The sequence below is a fragment of the Panicum virgatum genome, chromosome 4K, assembly GCF_016808335.1.
Source record: "Panicum virgatum strain AP13 chromosome 4K, P.virgatum_v5, whole genome shotgun sequence".
Taxonomy (NCBI): domain Eukaryota; kingdom Viridiplantae; phylum Streptophyta; class Magnoliopsida; order Poales; family Poaceae; genus Panicum; species Panicum virgatum.
In genome coordinates this window covers 47,187,469-47,207,716 of record NC_053139.1, presented here as the reverse complement: position 1 = coordinate 47,207,716, position 20,248 = coordinate 47,187,469, and the positions used below count along the sequence as shown (strand labels likewise).

The following is a 20,248-nucleotide window of genomic DNA, read 5'->3' as shown; positions in this document are numbered from 1 at the left end:
CAAATAAGCCCACGAAGCCTCTCTCCTGCGTGGGAGGCAGGCAGCAGGCGGTGAGAGAGTCCGTCCCCTCCCTTTCCGTTCGAAATTAAGGACGGAAAAAGTGGCGGCGGCAGCCGCCGAACCCTTCCGCTGCCGCCCCGCTCCGGCGCCGGCGATGGCCAGCCACTTCACCTACATCCACGAGCTCCGCGAGCTCATCGCCTCCTCCACCACCGCCTCCGCCGGCTCCGCCCCGGGCTCCGCGCACCTCGAGGTCAAGCTCCGCGAGGTCCTCCCCAACCTCCTCCGCGACTACGTCATCCCTTCCCCCAAAGGTTCGTGCGCCGCCCTCCCCTCCCTCGCTCCACATTTGTTTCAGCTGACCCGTTGCCGTGGTCGCGCGCAGCATCCAAGAGAGAGCTCCGGGAGGTCATTGCGTTGCTCAAGCTGGTCGCCTACACGGCGCTCAAGTTCCCAGGGGTCTTCTACAACGGCCGCGCCGCCGACGTCATCAGCGTCATCGGCCGCATCCTCCCCTTCCTCGCCGAGCCCGATTTCAGGTACCCCATCTTCCCTCCACAGAACCCTAGTCCAATCGCTCCTAATATTTGTGTTTCCTTTCATCCTGGAATAGATTGCGGTATGAATGTGTAATTTCATTGGGACCACGTGGGCTGTACATATTTTTGCTAACTTCCATACACTGTCCATTTGATTCCATACTCATTTGTTTCCCATCCAGACATGTGACGGATTTAGCTGATAATGTGTGTGCACTCGTGCGCTTGCTTCAGTGGCCAAAGGCTACATGTGTCTTATTTTTCTTTTTGAGGGAAATGTGTATTAATTATTCAATTAAGAACTCGTTCAGGATGATCTGAGCTGTGGAGAAGCTGTCGGTTACATCGTAGGTGTTTTGCTTCCTATTATTGTTTGTAGTTGCGGCTGTGTGTCCCAGCACTTGCAACACGATAAGAGGGGAGTGCTGTCACTGTCCTGATGGGGCTGTGTGCCATCAGTTGTGCTGTAAGCTGAATGATGGTTGCTTAAGACGGAGCTACGTCCCTAAAACTCTAAAATGTGCATAGTAGAAAGCTACCTGCAACTGGACATAAATTTACCTTTCATGGTCTTGCTGGGAGTGAAAGAATGGCCTTGTAGGCTAAGGACAGCAGATAGTTATTTGTATTCCTCGGGGAAAAGTTTGTGTAACTGTTATACTTGCAGTCTTTGTAAGTAATTTGGTACAGTTGTGTTATCTAAGTGTCACACCAGCAGATTCCACCTGTTAGACATCCCCACCTGTCATTTACATGTATGCTGTTTCTTCGCTGTTGCAGGTCGAGCCATGAACTTATATTCAATGCAGTTTGGAATCTGCTCTCCATTCTTCGCACAGGTGACCGAGAAGCCTACAGACAATTCTTCTTGGATGCTATGGTCGCAGTAGAAGGTATGTGCTTTGCTTTGTGCTCTTAATCTTTAATTATGCAGAAAGGCTGAAACTTGACCTTGTCCAATCCAACAGATCTACTATATGTGGCATCAATGCATGATGAGAGTCCTAGTGGTATGCCTCCTGGAAGGTGTTTAGTTAAATGCCTCTGTGGATCCTTCTCAAATATATTAGACTCACCTGGGCCTTATAGTGAGCTCCCAGCCAGTTGCCAACCTAAGAATGGACCTGGCGTGCTGGTTGATCTGACAGGCGATGCAAGATGGCGTCCATTTGCCACTTCACTGATTAAACTAGTTAACAAGTGTCTTGCAGATGGGACCTTGTATGTTGATGGGCTCGTTAACATGTCATTTGTTTCTGCTGCTTGTTCTATTCTCTGCTATGGGGATGGTTCTCTGCACAAGGTTGGCATCAACCTTTATAAATAGTTTTAACTTTTGGTTATCCCTGTGTATCTTTAACTTGCCTGTGTTCGATCTGTTGCCACAGGTTTGTTTTGATTTTGCACGCATTGTTGCCACAGTGATGACTGATGAGATTCTTCCTCTAGAAAATATTATCCGTTCAATCACATGCATTTTGGGCCAAGATGTTGCTGAACTTTCTGATATCAGGTAATCACGTTAGTACTCATTGCTTCCCGTTGTTGAAATTACTACACCATTTGAGGAGAGATATGTTGGAATTGGATCTTGAGTAAAATATTGTCCAAATATTGTTATGCTAGATTATACTTTGCATATGTTTTCTTTAGCTTCTTTGCAGGATGTTACTTTACTAGCCTATTTCTGTCCTTTTATGATGCTCCTGGCCCTGTGTATACTATAACTGAGAACTTCTCTCTGTAAAAATTGTAAATTAAGAAGTTAGCTGACATTGGTAAGTTGCTTGGTTATGCATTTTTTTTTCATATTCAAATTTGAATCTAGCTGTAACCATTTTCTGTATGAGAACTGGCCCACAGCTGCAACATCAGTATTGTTTTGCTGTATTGCTCAACTGGGAAAAAAATCAAGCATGTAAAAGCTAGATAAACTAGAAGAGATCAACAATCGTTTTTTCAACAAAGGCATGCAAGCATATCAACTGTGACTCCATGGCCCTGCATGTTCAATTAATTTTCCTTTCTCATGTGCCCACGTGCATCACCGTCCTTCCAAGTTGATCATATAACCAAATATCCTATTATTTTCTCCAACCTTGCACCAACTTAAGTGAAGAATGTGCTGCCAACCTACACGCATGCTGAATGCAAACCAGCTAACAGTTATACTGCACCAACGTAACTATTTAAAAAAAATTGCATAGCAAATAAGTGGTTCTGTGATCATTAAATACTGTTAGCGCGCCCCACCTAGCCAACCCGACCATAAAACCCAGGTGTTATAGTGGGAGGGGTGGGGGCCTTTATCCTTGGTCCAACATTCCCCCTACGGCGTGCGAGCCCGGCGTAGCCCGCAGCAGGTTCTAGTGCCCGGCGTAGCCCGCAGCAGGTCTCAGCACACGAGAGACGCAGGGGAAATCGCGCAGCGGAAATGCGTGGCCGGGAGGGATCGAACCCAGGACCTCGGCTCTGGTACCATGTAGGAGGATAATAGTTGTTGTTGTATTCCTCCAACCCTAGAAGGGTGGGTATAAATAGTACCTACACATGGGCCTCTAGATGGGCCTCTATACATGGGCTCAATATACTCCAACAAATACGATATTCAAATTTAAACTAAATCCAGTTACGATTCCTATAACTATAGTGAGGTTTGAGGTCAATGGAAACTGCAATCAAGCATACCACTTCTCCCTACCTCATGTGAAAAATCCATAATCCATCCGGTTCCGAATGTAGGCTGTTTTAACCTTTTGCAGCACTCCCAACCCAAATAGTATCATGTTGTTTCCATAGTTGCCATGTCATATTGACAATAGTGGTCGGTCTCTTCAAAAATCAAAATAAATTACCATCCAATCCTCTCCTAGTCTCCTCTCTTTCCTTTCTTCTCCCTATCCTCCCTCCCCCTTCCTCAGTTTTTGCACCGAGATGGTTTCTTGCACGAGAAACGGTTTCCTTCGCTCTCTTCCTTAACTCTACTGCCAATTATCATCCAATCCCCTCTCTTCTCTCTCTTTTACTCCCCCTTTTGGTTTTCACAACGAGATGGTTTCTTGCATGAGTGACGGTTTCCTTCTCTCTTCCTTAACTCTACTGCCACACCACCATTTTTCTTACATGACATCGTAATTAATGCTACAGAAACCATCCTAGTCATTCCATTGGGACTGCCCTTACAGCTCTTCATAAAATATGTGTCACTTCGGTCATTATATTTTGTTCCTATTATGCCCATGCTCAATGATTCTATTCTTATCATTTATCAATGAATGCGTCATCATTCCCCCATGTCTCCTGTTGGTGAGAGAATTCAGAATTAGATACCTTTAGAGGAAAAACATATCTCTAATGAACAAGGTCTTGAATGTCAATTTTGTAAGCTACACTGCTAGTAATTCCTGACTTCCTTACAAGTCTAAAATGACTTATATATGAAATAGAGGTAGCAACTTACAATGTAGGTTTTGGTTTCCCCTTGTTCATTGGAATCCAGACATCGTCATGTACCAATATGCTATATCTTGGTTTCTGCAGAGATGCAGATTATGACTTTTCAATGGGAGCGTGTCTTCATGCACTGCATTCTTCATGTCCTGGTTATGTTGTTGAATCTACAGCTGCTGATATTGTTAATGTCCTCCAAAGAGCAGTAAAGGCCAGCAAAAGTGCAGAACTTCAGGTTCGAGGACCAATTTGACTTACCCAGGTTCTAAGCATACTTCATTCTACTAACCGCTACTCCTTTTCAGGTTGCAATGTACACCGCATACAAGAGAATAATTGAACTCTGCTCTATTCAACTATGGAAACCAGAAATCTTTCTGAAATTGCTCTGCTTGCCAAAACCTTGCAGCAAACTGATTGAATGCATTCGAGTGGTTATCAGCAAATTTGGTCAAGACTTCTTTACTCTTGATGATGGTAACAGTCAAAGCAGCCCTCAGGCAAGATCTGAAAATTTTGACTTGCCAAAAGTTGGCCAGAAAAGAATATCACAGAATGAGGAAAGCAGTTTTTCCAAACGTCAAAAGATGAACGAATCAGGGTTTTCTGCTGGTGTTGGATTCAAGCTAAAAGAAGATTATGGCTATGCTCTTCGACAGTCTTTATTTTCACTGATTAAGTCCCTATCGCCAGACAATTATGAGACTACTCCATTAGACCCTGAGACTGCTATAGAGGTGATTAGTCTGCTGTGTCTTTCGTTATGTGTTTATTCAAAGACAAGTCTGTTTACCCGAGTTTCTAAGCAAGTCCTTTCCTGGATTTCCTGGATTCACAAACAGGTAGGCAAATCATCAGAGACCAGCATATTAATTGATCTAGCCTGTGTTTTTATTTCCAGCTGTGCATCCTAAAAATTGTTAAATCATGCAGATAACCCAGAGAAACATGTTTTCCTTTGATGCGCCACTGTATTTTGAAGCTCTTCATACTGTAATGCTTCTCCAATGTAAGCCTTCTATTTCTGCATGTTATTAATTTTGCAGCATTTTTCATTTTGTGCATGTCTTGGTGTGGGCCTTATGACTGTCTTTGAAATACCAGGTTTATTTGTTTACGTAGATCTTTGAATATGCATTACTTGCTTAGTTTCCCTTTAAAAGTTTGGCAATACTTCCTAGTTTTTAAGACCTTGTTACATACCATTTGGCATTGTGGTAGATTACTACAGTTCTGTTTGGCATGACCCCTTTGGCTATTTTTTTTTTCAAAATCAAGTTGTAGTCTTGTAGACGGAGGTACTGTTGTGAAAAAAAAAGGAACAAGTAAGTGGATTGTGAGACTCTGGGAAACATAATTTGTCAAACTTAACATGTGCCAAAATGAACTCAAGGTTTTCCTGGGCTGTTTTTCCACAGCAGCATTTGAACATAAGCACTACTGTGCTGCAAAGCAACCGCAAATTAACCTGAAGCTGTATGGGCAGATAAGCGCTTAGTTAACATGCACAGTGAGCTGTTTGTGCTACTGCAGATTATACACCCTTGCAAGCTTGCACAGTTGCGCCATCCTCTCCTGAACAAAAGCATCGACAAGACTGCAAATATTAGGACATCTAGGCTTGTTAAAAATGGTATTCCCTCCATTCCAAAAAATGTAGGTCATTTTAGTTTTGTCCTAAGTCAAACTTCTCTAACTCTGTCTAAATTTATAGAAAAAATACACCAACATCTAGAACATCGAATCAGTTTCATTTCATTAAATCCACCACAAAATGTGTCTTGTTACTGCATTTATTTGGCATTGTAGATGTCAATTTTTTTTTCTATAACTTTGGTCAAAGTTAGAGAAGTTTGACGTAGGACAAAACTAAAACGACATACATTTTGGAATGGAGGGAGAGGAGCATATATAAGGGATCTGTTTTCCCCAAGCACAAGCATACAAGTTATGTATGCTTGCCCTTATGCTAGGCTTTACCTTCCTGAGTGTATGGTGATCAGAGTTGTGCCTCTCTTTACTTCAACTTTAGTAGCTTACCTTTTTTGTTGAATTCTGGTGCAGTCAGTCTTCCTGAACATGCTAAACTGTTTGAAGATGAATCTCAGTTTATTGGTGATGGTACACATTTTGTTCATCCAATATATTCTGACCTCATCAACATGTTGAAAATGATGTTGGATGATGGTCATGTTGTCACTCAAACCAGTTCAGACTACAAGATTAAATGTCTTTTGATTCAAACCATTGCAAAGGTTGGCATTAAACTGAATGCTGGATGCGATCTTGAAGTCCTTGATTTGGCTATCTGTAATGGAACTGCTGAGATTCAAAATGAGTCAATTATGTCACTACCCATAATTGTGTTGTACTCTGGTCCTAAGATGCTTGGAGCAATGTTTAGGAAACTTGAGTGAGTGGACATACTTCCCCCTTTCATGATTTTAGATTAGATGTACTTTTCCAGTTTAAGTAATGTAATAAACACAACAGGAAAATGCCATATTGGGACATACTTTATTTGTTATGCAGTATATGTAATCTAGCCTTCGAATTTTGTTCTCAAATTAATGCAGTTCCACAATTTTATGGTGATATTTTACTGTGCCTTGTCGTGTTTGCTTGCTACAGGTCAGTGGGTGCTTTAGGACTCGAGACAGTGGGGAAAAGTATGGCCTTTTCGCTTGGTTTTTTATCTTGCTTAAATGGAACCGCTGATTGCACTGACAATGTGGGGAACCATTGCAATCTATTCTTGGACAAGCACTCTGAACAACCTGTGTCAACATTAGATCTTCTCTCAAGAGGTTTCTGGTGCCCTCAATGTGATATCAGGAATAGAATTGTCCAGAATGAAGACAAAATTTCTATCATGGACACTGCACTGGTACATGTTGAGAATGTGGACTTCAATATTAACATCTCCAAGGCCCACACTCTCTTTTTCAAGTTTCTCTATGCAGAGACTTCTGAGGAATCTATAGTTTATTGGGTTGAAGTTTTGCCGCGGATATTGAGGCATTCTAGCAGACATGTTCTGCTTGAGATGAGAACTCAGTGGGTTCAGTGTTTTGAATTTCTACTACTTCATCAAATGAAAGCTGTCAGGGAAGCATTTTCTGGTGTAGTCTGCTGCTTCTTGGAAAGAAATGTTATGGATGTTTTGTTTTCTGATGGACTGGGAAAGGATGGTGGGACTGAAGAACTTCAATTCATGGACAAAATAAAATGTGCTTTCACTGAAGCTGAAGATTCTCATATTCTTCTGACACTTCTGGAATCAATTGGTACAATCATGAAAGTTAGTGATATTCATGGAAAAGTTTTCTTCTGCTCATTTGTGTTACTGATTGATCAGCTTGATAGTCATAATTCCATCATAAGGATGACTGCTTTGAGATTAATTCATAGATGCTGCACATACTGTTTCAAAGGAGGATTGGATCACTTCCTCTCAAAGTACTCAAATGCTAGAGACAATTTATATAATTATCTGTCATCTAGACTTGTGACACATCCCATAATGATTAAGGAATTCGCTGAGGATGTTGTAGGTATTAAGACCAAAGAGCTGATTGAGAGAATGGTTCCATCAGTTATACCGAAGCTCATTGTGTCGCTCCCAAACAATAACCACGCCATTATTACTCTGCGTGAACTGGCAAGCCATCTAAACACTGAACTAGTACAACTGATCATAAATTGGTTGCCCACAGTTCTCTGCTTTGCTCTTTTTTATGATGATGGGCAGCATTTACCATCTGTTCTACAATTTTATAAGAATGAGACAGAAACTGGTAGCAAAGAGTTATTTGCAGCTGCTTTGCCAACACTGCTTGACGAAATTGTATGTTTTCCTGGGGAATCTGATCAGATTGAGACTGATATAAGGTGAATCTTCTTTCCACTGGGCATGCAGTTCGATATAAACTTACTTTAGGTAATTAGGAACAATTTTCTAATGATATATTAATTTTCAGGGCAGCAAAAATTTCACCAATAATTCAGAATATTGCTAGAATTCTTACAGGCAATGAAAATCTTCCTCAGTTTTTGAGGAATGATTTTGTCCGCCTTCTCAATAGCATTGACAAGAAGATGCTCCACTCCGATGACATGCAGCTTCAAAAACAAGCTCTCCAGCGAATAAGGAAATTGGTTGAGATGATGGGCCCTTGTTTGAGTACACATACGCCAAAGATTATGGTTCTGTTGATTTTTGCTATTGATAAGGAAGGTCTTCAGATGGATGGTCTTGATGTCTTACATTTCTTCATAAAGCAGTTGGCTGAAGTATCACCAAATAGTATCAAATATGTTATGTCCCAAGTTGTAGCTGCTTTCATTCCATCTCTAGAAAAGTGCAAAGTATGCCCTTCTGTGCACCTGAGTAAAATTGTTGAAATCCTAGAAGAACTTGTGAAAAATAACAGTTTGCTAGAGCAACATATACGTGAACTACCACTGTTGCCTAGTCTACAATCTTTATCAGAAGTAAACAAGGTAATACAGGAAGCTAGAGGGCTAATGACACTGCAAGATCATCTGAAGGATGCTGTTAATGGTCTTAACCATGAAAGCTTAAATGTGAGGTACATGGTAGCTTGTGAGCTGAGTAAATTATTTAATGCCAGAAGGGAGGATTTGACTGCTCTCATCATTGGTGAAGATATTGCTCATTTGGATGTAATAAGCTCTTTAATTATGGCTTTACTCAAAGGATGTGCAGAGCAATCAAGGACTAATGTTGGCCAGAGACTGAAAATAGTTTGTGCAGACTGTCTTGGTGCACTGGGTGCTGTTGATCCTGCTAAGGTAAAGGTAATTTCTTGTGAGCGCTTTAAGATAAAATGTTCAGACGATGATCTTATATTTGAGTTGATCCACAAGCATCTTGCAAGGGCATTCAGAGCTGCCGCTGACACAACAGTGCACGATTCTGCTGCCTTGGCTATCCAGGAGCTACTAAAATTGGCTGGTTGCCAATCTTCACCTAGTGACGAGAGCTACAGGGGCAAGAAGTTGTGGGACCGTTTCTCAGACTATGTCAAGGAAATAATTGCCCCGTGCTTAACATCAAGATTTCATCTTCGTAACCCAACTGATTCTGCTCCACTCGGCCCAATATACCGCCCAAAAATGTCTTTTAGAAGGTGGATATACTACTGGATTAGAAGGTTGACATCACATGCAACTGGATCCCGTTCTGGTATTTTTAGTGCATGCCGTGGAATTATTCGGCATGATATGCCAACTGCAATCTATCTCCTACCATACTTGGTCTTAAATGTTGTCTGCTATGGTATCCCAGAGGCTCGTCAAAGCATTACTGAGGAAATCCTGTGCGTTCTCAATGCTGCTGCTTCTGAAAGTAGTGGAGCTGCTGTTCATGGAATTGCAGGGGGACAGAGTGAGGTCTGTATTCAAGCCATCTTCACTTTACTTGATAACCTTGGGCAATGGGTTGATGACCTCAAACATGAAATTGTATTGTCACAGTCTAGTTATGCCATGGCTGGAAAGTATGGAGGTAAACTGAAAGGCGGAACATGTTCTGATTATGAACAGAATCAAATGCTGGTGCAGTGTAGCAATGTTGCTGAGTTGCTGGCTGCTATACCTAGAGTTACTCTAGCAAGGGCCTCGCTTAGATGTCAAGCTCATGCTCGTGCTCTAATGTACTTTGAATCTCATGTCCAGGAGAATTCGGGTTCCTCCAATCCAGCCGCAGAGTGTAGTGGCAACTTTTCAGATGGTGACATATCTTTTCTTATGGAAATATATGGAGGATTGGATGAGCCTGACGGCCTCCTCGGTTTAGCTAATCTGAGGAAATCATCAAGCCTGCAAGATCAGCTTATAATTAATGAGAAAGCTGGAAACTGGGCCGAAGTATTGACCTTGTGTGAACAGGCCTTGCACATGGAACCTACCTCTGTTCATAGACAATCTGATGTTCTTAATTGTTTGCTAAACATGTGCCACCTTCAAGCCATGATAGCCCATGTGGATGGTTTGGTGCACAACATACCCCAGTATAAGAAAACTTGGTGCATGCAGGGAGTGCGAGCAGCGTGGCGATTGGGGAGATGGGATCTCATGGATGAATATCTGACCGGGGCAGACCAGGGTCTGGTGTTTACTGGTTCTGAGAACAATGCTTCTTTTGACATGGATCTTGCTAAGATATTCAAGGCCATGATGAACAAAGATCAGTTTCTGGTTGCTGAACAAATTTTCCAGTCCAAGCAAGCGCTGCTTGTACCTCTGGCTGCAGCAGGCATGGACTCATATATGCGTGCGTATCCTTATGTTGTAAAGCTCCATATGTTACGTGAGTTGGAAGACTTCAATTCCCTGTTGGGAGACAAGTCATTTATTGATAAATCGTTTAGTGCAGACGATCCGAAATTTCTGAAGTTAGCAAAGGATTGGGAGAACCGTCTGAGATGTACACAACCGTCTCTGTGGACAAGGGAGCCTTTACTTGCTCTCCGAAGGATGGTTTTTAGTCAGAGTCATATGCATGCTCAGGTTGGGAACAGCTGGCTTCATTATGCTAAGCTCTGCCGTTTGGCTGGTCATTATGAAACAGCTCACCTTGCAATACTGGAAGCAGATGCTTCAGGTGCCCCCAATGCTCACATGGAGAAGGCGAAGTATCTCTGGAATATACGGAAATTCGATAGCGCTATAGCTGAACTTCAGCAAACACTTCTCAACATGCCTGCAGAAATTTTGGGAAGTGCTGTACTTTCATCTCTTTGTAGCCTCTCTCTTGCTTTGCCAAATCCTCCTATCTCTGCGACACAGGCATCAAAAGAGAATCCAGATGTGTCTAAAGCCCTGCTTCTCTACACTAGATGGATCCACTATACAGGGCAAAAACAGAGTGCAGATATCAAATCTCTCTATTCTAGAGTAACCGAATTGCGGCCCAAGTGGGAAAAGGGTTTTTTCTGCATGGCGAAGTTTGTTGATGATTTGCTTATTGATGCTAGGAAACGGCAAGAAGATGACAAGTTTGCTTGTAAAGTTGGACCAGTCTTTTCTAGCTCTTCTAACTCTGTAAGCAGGGCAACTGAAGAGAAAGAGAAGCCTTGGTGGGAATCACTTATGGGAGTGCTACTATGCTATGCAAAAGCACTTCACAGAGGGCATAAGAATCTTTTTCAAGCACTTCCTCGAATGCTTACTCTTTGGTTTGAATTTGGAAGCATATACACCCAAGATGAATCTTCCTCTGATCAGCACATGAAAGAGGTCCATGGAAGGGTAAATTTGATTGCACATCCTTTTCAAATTTGTCTTTTCATTCTGTTTAAGAGACTTATAATCAGCTCATTGCAGGTGTTAAGCCTCATCCGTGGGTGCGTGAAGGATCTACCAATATATCAGTGGCTTACTGTGCTGTCTCAGTTGATCTCCCGCATCTGTCACCAAAATACTGAAGTTGTCAGAATTGTCAAATTCATCATCACGTCTGTTTTACGGGAATACCCTCAACAAGCCCTTTGGATGATGGCTGCAGTGTCGAAGTCAACAGTGCCTGCAAGACGAGATGCTGCTGCAGAAATATTACATTCAGCAAAGAAAGGACGTCGGCATGGGAATCAAAACAGTGCATTGTTCAATCAATTTCCTACTCTGATAGACCATCTCATTAAGCTCTGCTTTCATCCAGGGCAGCCAAAGGCGAAAACAATTAACATCTCAACTGAGTTTAGTTCCTTGAAAAGAATGATGCCACTAGGAATTATCTTACCTGTCCAACAGGCTTTAACTGTGACTCTGCCATCATATGATTCAAATATGTCGGACCAATCTGGTTTTCACCCCTTTTCAGTTTCTGAGCATCCTACGATAGCTGGAATAGCTGATGAAGCAGAAATTCTTTCCTCTCTTCAGAAACCAAAGAAGGTACGTAGAAGAGCAGCAACTGTCCAGCCAAACTAAATTTCTTATCAAGGTCTTTCTAAATTTTGTTGGATGCTGAATATTTCTGGATGTAGAAGGGTAGAGAGATGGGGAAACACCGCACACCCTAACGGGGGGGGGGTGACCTTTCATTATATATCACCAATGGCTTGGAGTACAAGATGTACACGCCCAATATGGGCCGACACGCCCAATATGGGCCTATACAATACACAGGCCTATACAATGCCTAATACCCGCCCGCAGTCGAAGTCTTTCGTCAGGCAGTCGGACGCAAAGACTGGACTTGAAATCCTGGAACAGCTAAACAGGTAACCCCTTCGTCATAATATCAGCGAACTGATACTGTGACGGCACATGAAGAACACGAACTTCGCCAAGAGCCACCTTCTCGCGGACCAAGTGGATGTCGATCTCGATGTGCTTGGTACGGCGGTGGTGGACCGGGTTGGCTGTCATGTAGACAGCGCTGACGTTATCGCAGTAGACGACTGTAGCAACCTTCAGCGGAATATGGAGTTCCTGAAGAAGTTGCCGCAACCAGCAACACTCGGCGACGACGTGAGCAACCGCCCGGTACTCGGCCTCCGCACTGGACCGGGATACCGTGATTTGCCGTTTGGATGACCAGGACACCAGGCTGTCTCCCAAAAAGACAGAAGCCTGATGTAGAGCGGCGGGAGTCTGGGTAGCCTGCCCAGTCGGCGTCAGAGTAGGCGACCAATTTGTCGACCGGTCCAATGCCGATGTGGAGACCGGCCGAAAGGGTGCCCTTCACATACCGGAGGATGCGCTTGACCAGCGCAAGGTGAGGCTCACGCGGATCGTGCATGAACAGGCAGACTTGCTGCACTGCATAAGCAAGATCAAGTCGGGTCAGCGTGAGGTACTGAAGGGCGTTGGCGAGACTCCGGTACTCGGTGGGATCGGCCAGGCAGACTTGCTGCACTGCATAAGCAAGATCAAGTCGGGTCAGCGTGAGGTACTGAAGGGCGTTGGCGAGACTCCGGTACTCGGTGGGATCGGCGACGGGGGAGCCCTCAGTGGCAGAGAGCTTGGCGCGAGCGTCAACAGGTGTCGAAGTAGAGTGACACTCGGCCATGCCTACCCGCTGAAGAAGGTCCAGCGCGTACTGCCGCTGGGAGAGGAAGAGCCCATCGGAGGAGCGCGTGACGGAGATCCCGAGGAAGTGGTGGAGGTCGCCGAGGTCTGTCATGGCGAACTCCGAGTGCAGACGCTCGGTGATGCACTGCAGGAGAGCTGGAGTCGAGGCCGTCAGGACGATATCGTCGACGTAGAAGAGCAGGTACGCCGTGGCGCCCCCCTCTTGAAGCACAAAGAGGGAGGTGTCGGACGCCGAAGCGGAAAAGCCAAGCTGTCGGAGATAGGTGGCGAACCGCTGGTACCATGCGCGAGGGGCCTGCTTGAGACCATAAAGAGATCGCTGCAGGAGACACACATGGTCAGGGTGAGCAGGGTCAACAAAGCCCGGAGGCTGCTGACAGTAGACGGTCTCCTCCAAGTGTCCGTGAAGAAAGGCGTTCTTCAAGTCCAGTTGGTGGATCGGCCAGCCCCGGGAAGCGGCGATGCTGAGGACGACGCGAATCGTCACCGGCTTGACGACGGGGCTGAAGGTCTCATCGTAGTCGATGCCGTGGGGCTGAGTGAAGCCGCGAACGACCCAGCGAGCTTTGTGACGGGCAAGGGAACCATCGGAGTGGAATTTATGCTTGTAAATCCACTTGCCAGTCACAACTTTCGCGCCGGGTGGGCGCGGGACGAGACGCCAAGTGTCGTTGTCGATGAGAGCCTGGTACTCGTTCGCCATGGCAGCACGCCACTGGGGGTCGGCGAGAGCGCTCCTGTAGTTCCCCGGTATCGGGGAGACGGCAGTGGAGACGAGGGCGACCTGTGCCGTGGGCGCAGGTGGCTGCGGCGGCGGTGGACGGGCTTTAGCGAGCCGGTCTGCTGCCGAGTGACAGGTCGGCTGGGAGGCGAAGGAGGCTGGATCGGCGGTGCAGCCAATCCAGGGGAGTCGTCCCGGGCGTGCCGGCTGTAGACGCAGCCGAAGGCCGGGACGGGAGCTGCACTGGTGCAGCAGGGACGGCCGTTGGTGCTCCAGGGGCAGCTTCGGGTGGATGAGCAGCCGCAGCAGGTGGATGAGCTGCTGCTGGTCGCCCAGGTACCGGAATGACGACAGGACCATGCCACAGGATGGCGGGGTCGTCGGGGAGCTCCTCCAAGTGAGCCCGGTGAGGAGGCGGTTGCTCAACGTCGATAGGCGACGGAGCAGCCGCGGGGGAGGCCGTGGCAGCAGTGCAACGCACCGGCACGACAGAGCCTGCAAGAAGAAAATCCAGATCGCTAGAAGACGACCTGGGTGAGTAGAGACTAAACGGGAAGCATGACTCATCAAAGACGACGTGTCTAGAGATGATGATGCGACGCATGGAGAGGTCGAGACAGCGATACCCCTTATGAGAGGAGGGATATCTGAGAAAGACACAGGCTGTAGAGCGAGGTGCCAACTTGTGGCGGGAGGTGGCGATCATATTTGGGTAGCAAAGGCACCCAAACACACGGAGATGGGAGTAGTCCGGTGGCGAGCCGTATAGCAGCGAGAAGGGAATGCCGTTCTGGACAGCAGAGCTGGGGCGCCTATTTAGCAAATAGGTCGCCGTAGCGAGGGCCTCGGCCCAATAGGGAGGCGGCATGTGCACATGGATCAGCAGCGTTCGGATGATGTTATTAAGTGTGCGAAGGACACGTTCAGCCTTGCCGTTTTGTTGGGAGGTGTAAGGGCAAGAGAGGCGCAATTGAATGCCACAAGAGCTAAAGAGTGTAGCTAGGGCATTGTTTACGAACTCTTTGCCATTATCAGCCTGAAAGTATTGAATGGCAAGGTTGAACTGAGTCTGTACTAGGGTACAGAAGTGGGCAATATGGGTAGCTACCTCGGATTTGCGAACGAGAGGAAAAGTCCAGCAAAAATGAGTGAACTCATCAAGAATGACGAGGTAGTATTGTGCGCCAGCAACACCAGTAACGGGAGACGTCCAGACATCACAATGCATTAATTCAAAAGGCCTAGAAGTGAAAGATCTAGAAGCAGAAAATGGGAGACGCACATGCTTCCCAAGCTGACACGAATGGCAAATAGAGTTTGCTGCCTTATTACAATGGATAAACTGATTATTCCTAAGGACGTCGATGGTGGAGGAGCCGGGATGACCAAGACGGTGATGCCATAGGTTGGTGGAGATGGCGAGGTGGGCTTGCGGTGCTGGTGGGGCGGCAGGGAGGGTGTAGAGGTCGCCAGCACTATTGCAGCGAAGAGTCACGCGTTTGGTCAGAAGATCCTTCACAGAAAAACCCATAGCGTCAAATTCAATGGAACAGTTGTTATCCCTAGTAAACTGGTGAACGGAAAGAAGGTTGCGAACAAGGGATGGGACAACTAGAACATTGCTAAGACGAAAATTGGACGCTGCTGTAGAAAGGACTGACTCGCCACGACAGGAGATAGGAATAGTTTGACCATTGCCAACAGTGATAGAAGGATGAGAGGGAGGGAGGCGGGACAGGAGTATACCATCCGTGGGGCTCATGTGGGATGAGGCCCCAGAGTCCATGACCCAGGTGATAGAAGGATGAGAGGGAGGGAGGCGGGACAGGAGTATACCATCCGTGGGGCTCATGTGGGATGAGGCCCCAGAGTCCATGACCCAGGTGGACTAGTTCTGCAGCGCCATCTGGTTGAGGGCAGCGACGAGGCCCGCCTGATCCCACATGGGAGCCGGCGGGGACACCTGAAGGGGGGGCGAAGGTGGTGTGCGCCTGAGGAGCAGCGCCCAGGATGCCAGGGCGCCATGCCCCAGAGCCCTGCTGCTGGACTGGAGATGGCATCTGTGGCGCCCAGGGGTTGAAGCAGAGCCACGGACCCATGGGGCGATAGGGCTGAGGGGCGCTGCTGGTGGAGGCACCGCTGTTGGCCTGCTGCTGTGCGCGGCCGCCGCCACCATTACCGCCGCTGTTGCCCTTCCGGAAGCCACCACCCTTCTTGTTGCCGGAGCCGCCGCCAGACTTGGTAGGGGCCGACTGAGCACCAGTGGCGCCACCAGAGGAGGCGGGCATGGCGCTGGATCGGCACCCGCCCGGGCTGCTGCAGCTGGAGCCGGCGGACGCGAGGAGGGCGGTGTTGGCGATGGCTTTCTCATCGTGAGCAAGCTGGGTCTCCTTGAGGACGAGCATGTCCATGGCGCGGGAGAACATCGGAAGGACGGCGGAGTTGGTGATGTCGTTGACGGTGCTGGCGAAGCGAGGGTTGAGGCCACGCAGCATGGCGAGGACGAGCGCGCAACCCTGGATAGGGTTGCCGATGGCCTATAGTTCAGCAGCCTTCAACTTGATGCGCTGGCAGTACTCCGAGATTGTGGAATCACCCTGCGTGAGGGTGTGGAATTCCTCAAGAAGGAGGACGGCGCGCGGTTCCTGGTTGGCGGTGAAGAGTTCCTCGATGACCGCCTAGAGTTCACGGGCGGTCTGGTCATCGCCGGCCAAGGCGAGGTCGAGGACGGAGTCGTCGACGGAACCGAAGAGCCAACTCTTGACGCAAGAGTCGGCGATGACCCACTGTGGATCAGCGGGGAGGGGAGTGCCGGGAGCATCGATGTGCGGACGGAGGCCGAACTTGCCGCACAGAACCTTGAAGTAGGAGGACCACTTCGGGTAGTTGGAGTTGATCTCCAACGTGAAGGGGACGTGGGTCTTCACGCACACGGCGCCGGCTGGGTGGATGAAGATGGCCGGCGCAGACTCGCCAGGGCCGGTGGCGGCGCTCGACGTGGTCGAGGAGGTAAGGGCTGAAGACGACATGGCGACAGGGGGGTGGAGGATCGCTAGGGCGCACGGGGGGAGTGGCGGCCTGGCGACGGGAGGGCGACGGCTAGGGCGCACAGAGGAGGCGGCGGTCTAGGCGTCGCGATGGGGTGGACGCGCCGCGAGGGGATCGCGGAGCGTAGGGGCAGCGGAAGGAAGGCCCAGATCAGATTGATCCTAGGCATGTGATACCATGTAGAAGGGTAGAGAGATGGGGAAACACCGCACACCCTAACCGGAGGGGGTGATCTTTCATTATATAGCGCCAATGGCTTGGATTACAAGATGTACATGCCCAATATGGGCTGACACGCCAAATATGGGCCTATACAATACACAGGCCTATACAATGCCTAATACTGGAGTATTGTACAGGTGATACTAGTGTTACAATGTTATTTTTACTTTTACCACAAGTTTATTAGTGTGATGTGCATTCATTCTTCATTGTTCAGAAAGTATCAGAGTTAGCAATTGACCTGCTATACTTCACTATGATGGTAGCAACTCACAGTCAGATCATTCAATCTTCAGGTTGTTTTCATCGGAAGCGACGGAGTTGCTCGCCCATTTCTATGCAAACCTAAGGATGATCTTAGGAAAGACTCACGCATGATGGAGTTCAATGCAATGATCAACCGTCTCCTCTCCAAGGTCCCTGAGAGCCGCAGGAGAAAGCTTTATATCAGAACCTTTGCAGTGGTACCACTTACTGAAGATTGTGGAATGGTAGAATGGGTTCCAAATACTCGCGGTCTTCGTCATATTCTTCAGGACATCTACATAGCTCAAGGAAAGTTTGATAGGATGAAAACAAATCCACAGATCAAGAGGATATATGACACATACCATGGAAAAATGCCTGACGATGAGATGCTGAAGACTAAAATCCTTCCAATGTTTCCCCCAGTTTTCCACAAATGGTTCTTGACAACATTCTCTGAGCCAGCTGCATGGTTTCGTGCTAGAGTGGCATATGCGCATACCACGGCAGTGTGGTCAATGGTTGGCCACATTGTTGGGCTTGGTGACAGGCACGGTGAAAACATCCTTTTCGACTCCACAACTGGGGACTGCGTTCATGTGGATTTCAGCTGCTTGTTTGATAGGGGGTTGCTACTGGACAAGCCAGAGGTGGTGCCATTCAGGCTTACACAAGTACTGAAAGCTTGTCTCCCTAGTTTCTTGTATTTCAAGTTTTACATGTATTTGACCTATAACTTTTTTTTGGTGAACCTGTGACTGCAGAACATGATTGATGGCTTGGGTATCACAGGATATGAAGGCATATTTCTTAAGGTCTGTGAAATCACTCTATTGGTTCTCAGAACTCACAAGGAGGCCCTAATGACTGTTCTTGAGACCTTCATACATGATCCGCTAGTGGAGTGGACCAAAACTAACAAATCCAGTGCAGGCGAGGTCCAGAACCCACATGCACAGGTACGGATGTAAGGCATCGGGTTTGTGTCTAACATGTCTAAAAACAAACCTCACTGATTCTGATCTGTTTCTTGTTTACCGATTCATCCAGAGGGCCATTACTAACATCAAAGCAAGGCTCGAGGGAGTTGTGGTGGGTGTGAAAGCCAGCCCTTCCTTGCCTCTCTCCGTGGAAGGCCAAGCACGCCGCCTGATCGCTGAAGCAGTCTCCCTCAGCAACCTTGGCAAAATGTACATCTGGTGGATGGCGTGGTTCTAACAGGCCCCCTCTCCAATTAGGTAGTATGTATATAAGCATGATTACTAGCAAGAGGTGGACAGAAACTTTGGGCAGAGGGTGGCGTTTTGTTATTAGCCCTATCGCTGCCCCACTGCTGTTGTGCTTGGTCTTGAGATAGCTAGCAGGATGATGCGAGAGTGAATTTGTTATCCCCGTAAGACGATATGGGAGCATATTGATGCATCCTGTGGAGCTTCCAGCCATTCTGTATTGAACACCAGATCATCGTCATGGATCCGAAGCGTTTTCGTTGCCTTGATCTGCACAGGCACCCGATAGGACACTGGGTCGGCGTTGACCTCGCCGTGTGCCGGCAATCCTGAGACGGGTCGTGCCGTGGCTGTGCCGACGGGTGCCAGCAGCCACTGCCTGTCTGCTGCGCAGGTCAGCTCTGCCAGGCGATGATGGGCGGTGGCGTCGGCTCGGGGCTGGTCTCCACAATGATTGCACGAACCAGGCGTCGTTCCTCGGCACGCCGGCCCATCGGCTCCCATACCATGCCACCATCATGCATTGCAAGTGTGGTGGAACGCCCGCGTCGCGCGGGCACCGTACAGTGCGGCGGCGCCGGGGAGGAGGAGCCATGGCCAGGAGGCAGGACCACCATGCCATCCCGCCGGCCGTGCCCAGCATCGGAGCGTGCAGGTTCGTGTTCTGGCTAGCACTAGCAGTGGCTGACACCGGCCTTCATCTTCATGCATGGGTCCACCTCAACCAAGATGGACCGGAGCAGTAGCTTCTCTGTTGCATCGCATGCCTTCCCACCCGATTCCTGAACCGCGTGCGATTCTCTCTGCTCTGCTAGTTGCAACCCTGGCATTCTTTCAGGATTAACATTGCCATCATCTCACTCGCATTATATTTTCAAAAAAAATTCCTTGCATTACGAAAAAGCGACGACGGTTGCTTGCTTTGCTTTGTTGAGTCGACAAGAAGAGTACAAACTTTGGAGTCTAGATTGACCACCTTTACAAGGCTGCTGGGCATTAGAAAAGAGAAACTGGTAGCAATCAGGTTAGATGAAAGATGCGGATAGGGCCGTTACAAATTCAGGCCGGACACCGATTAGCTTACTGCCTACTATACTAGTATAGTACTCTGTATTAGCTCAGCTCAAGAAGACAGTATGTATGTATATATATAGACTAATCTGCTAGTAAAGTAGAGGTCAATGCATCCGTCAATGATGCGTCCCCTGCCCGGTGTGTCGTCTCCTCTCTCCTGCAAGCGAGGGCCAGTGGGTGATCTGGTCCCCAGCCAGCCCGGCCTCTCTCGCCGTGCAGAGCGCCAAGGGATACGACAAGCACCGCTGATCTGCTTCCGTGGTGAAATCTTTTGCCCGCCCTCGACTGGCTAACCGTCGATTTGCTGATATGCAGATGCAGACTGGCTAACTTATGGGAGCGGATCGTCGTCTGCTTCTAAACAGTCGAGGGGCTCGGCCACGAGGTCAGGAGACGGGCATGCCGCGGGTCAGAAAGAACCGCCGGAGGAAGAAGAGGTTACTTCACCACAAAAAACAGTCCCCTACGGCGGCCACCGCAAATCGACGGTTAGCCAGTCCGGCGCCGTCGACCATCAATTCCCGCTAGGGTAGGGGGCACTGCCGCTTAGGTTCGGGATCGCCCTGGTGCGTGCTGCACTCGCTGCGCACGGCATCTCTTGTTTCTTCTTCGATCTGCTGCCATGGCTGGGATCGGAGACGAGTCTGTCGCTGACA

The 20,248-nt window shown here is 47.8% G+C and overlaps 1 protein-coding gene across 1 annotated transcript; it reads left to right on the top strand.

Moving 5' to 3' along the window:
• The first annotated feature begins 57 nt into the window (after positions 1-57).
• LOC120704520 (serine/threonine-protein kinase ATR-like) lies at positions 58-18,787 on the top strand. The gene is made up of 15 exons (XM_039988944.1): positions 58-314; positions 386-539; positions 1,320-1,432; positions 1,508-1,842; positions 1,928-2,052; positions 4,080-4,224; positions 4,295-4,831; positions 4,923-4,998; positions 6,054-6,402; positions 6,621-7,880; positions 7,970-11,264; positions 11,340-11,909; positions 17,340-17,963; positions 18,054-18,248; positions 18,340-18,787. The coding sequence occupies exons 1-15, from the start codon at positions 155-157 to the stop codon at positions 18,505-18,507; spliced, it is 8,106 nt and encodes a 2,701-aa protein (XP_039844878.1). The 5' UTR covers positions 58-154; the 3' UTR covers positions 18,508-18,787.
• The last annotated feature ends 1,461 nt before the right edge of the window (positions 18,788-20,248 follow it).

What these genes read in the sequence shown, in the direction of transcription:
- LOC120704520 (XM_039988944.1), top strand. Translation starts at nt 155, where the DNA reads ATGGCCAGCCACTTCACCTACATCCACGAGCTCCGCGAGCTCATCGCC. An exon ending in CGTCATCCCTTCCCCCAAAG is followed by an intron (nt 315 to 385) that starts GTTCGTGCGCCG and finishes GGTCGCGCGCAG; the next exon opens with CATCCAAGAGAGAGCTCCGG. An exon ending in CTCTTCAGAAACCAAAGAAG is followed by an intron (nt 11,910 to 17,339) that starts GTACGTAGAAGA and finishes TTCAATCTTCAG; the next exon opens with GTTGTTTTCATCGGAAGCGA.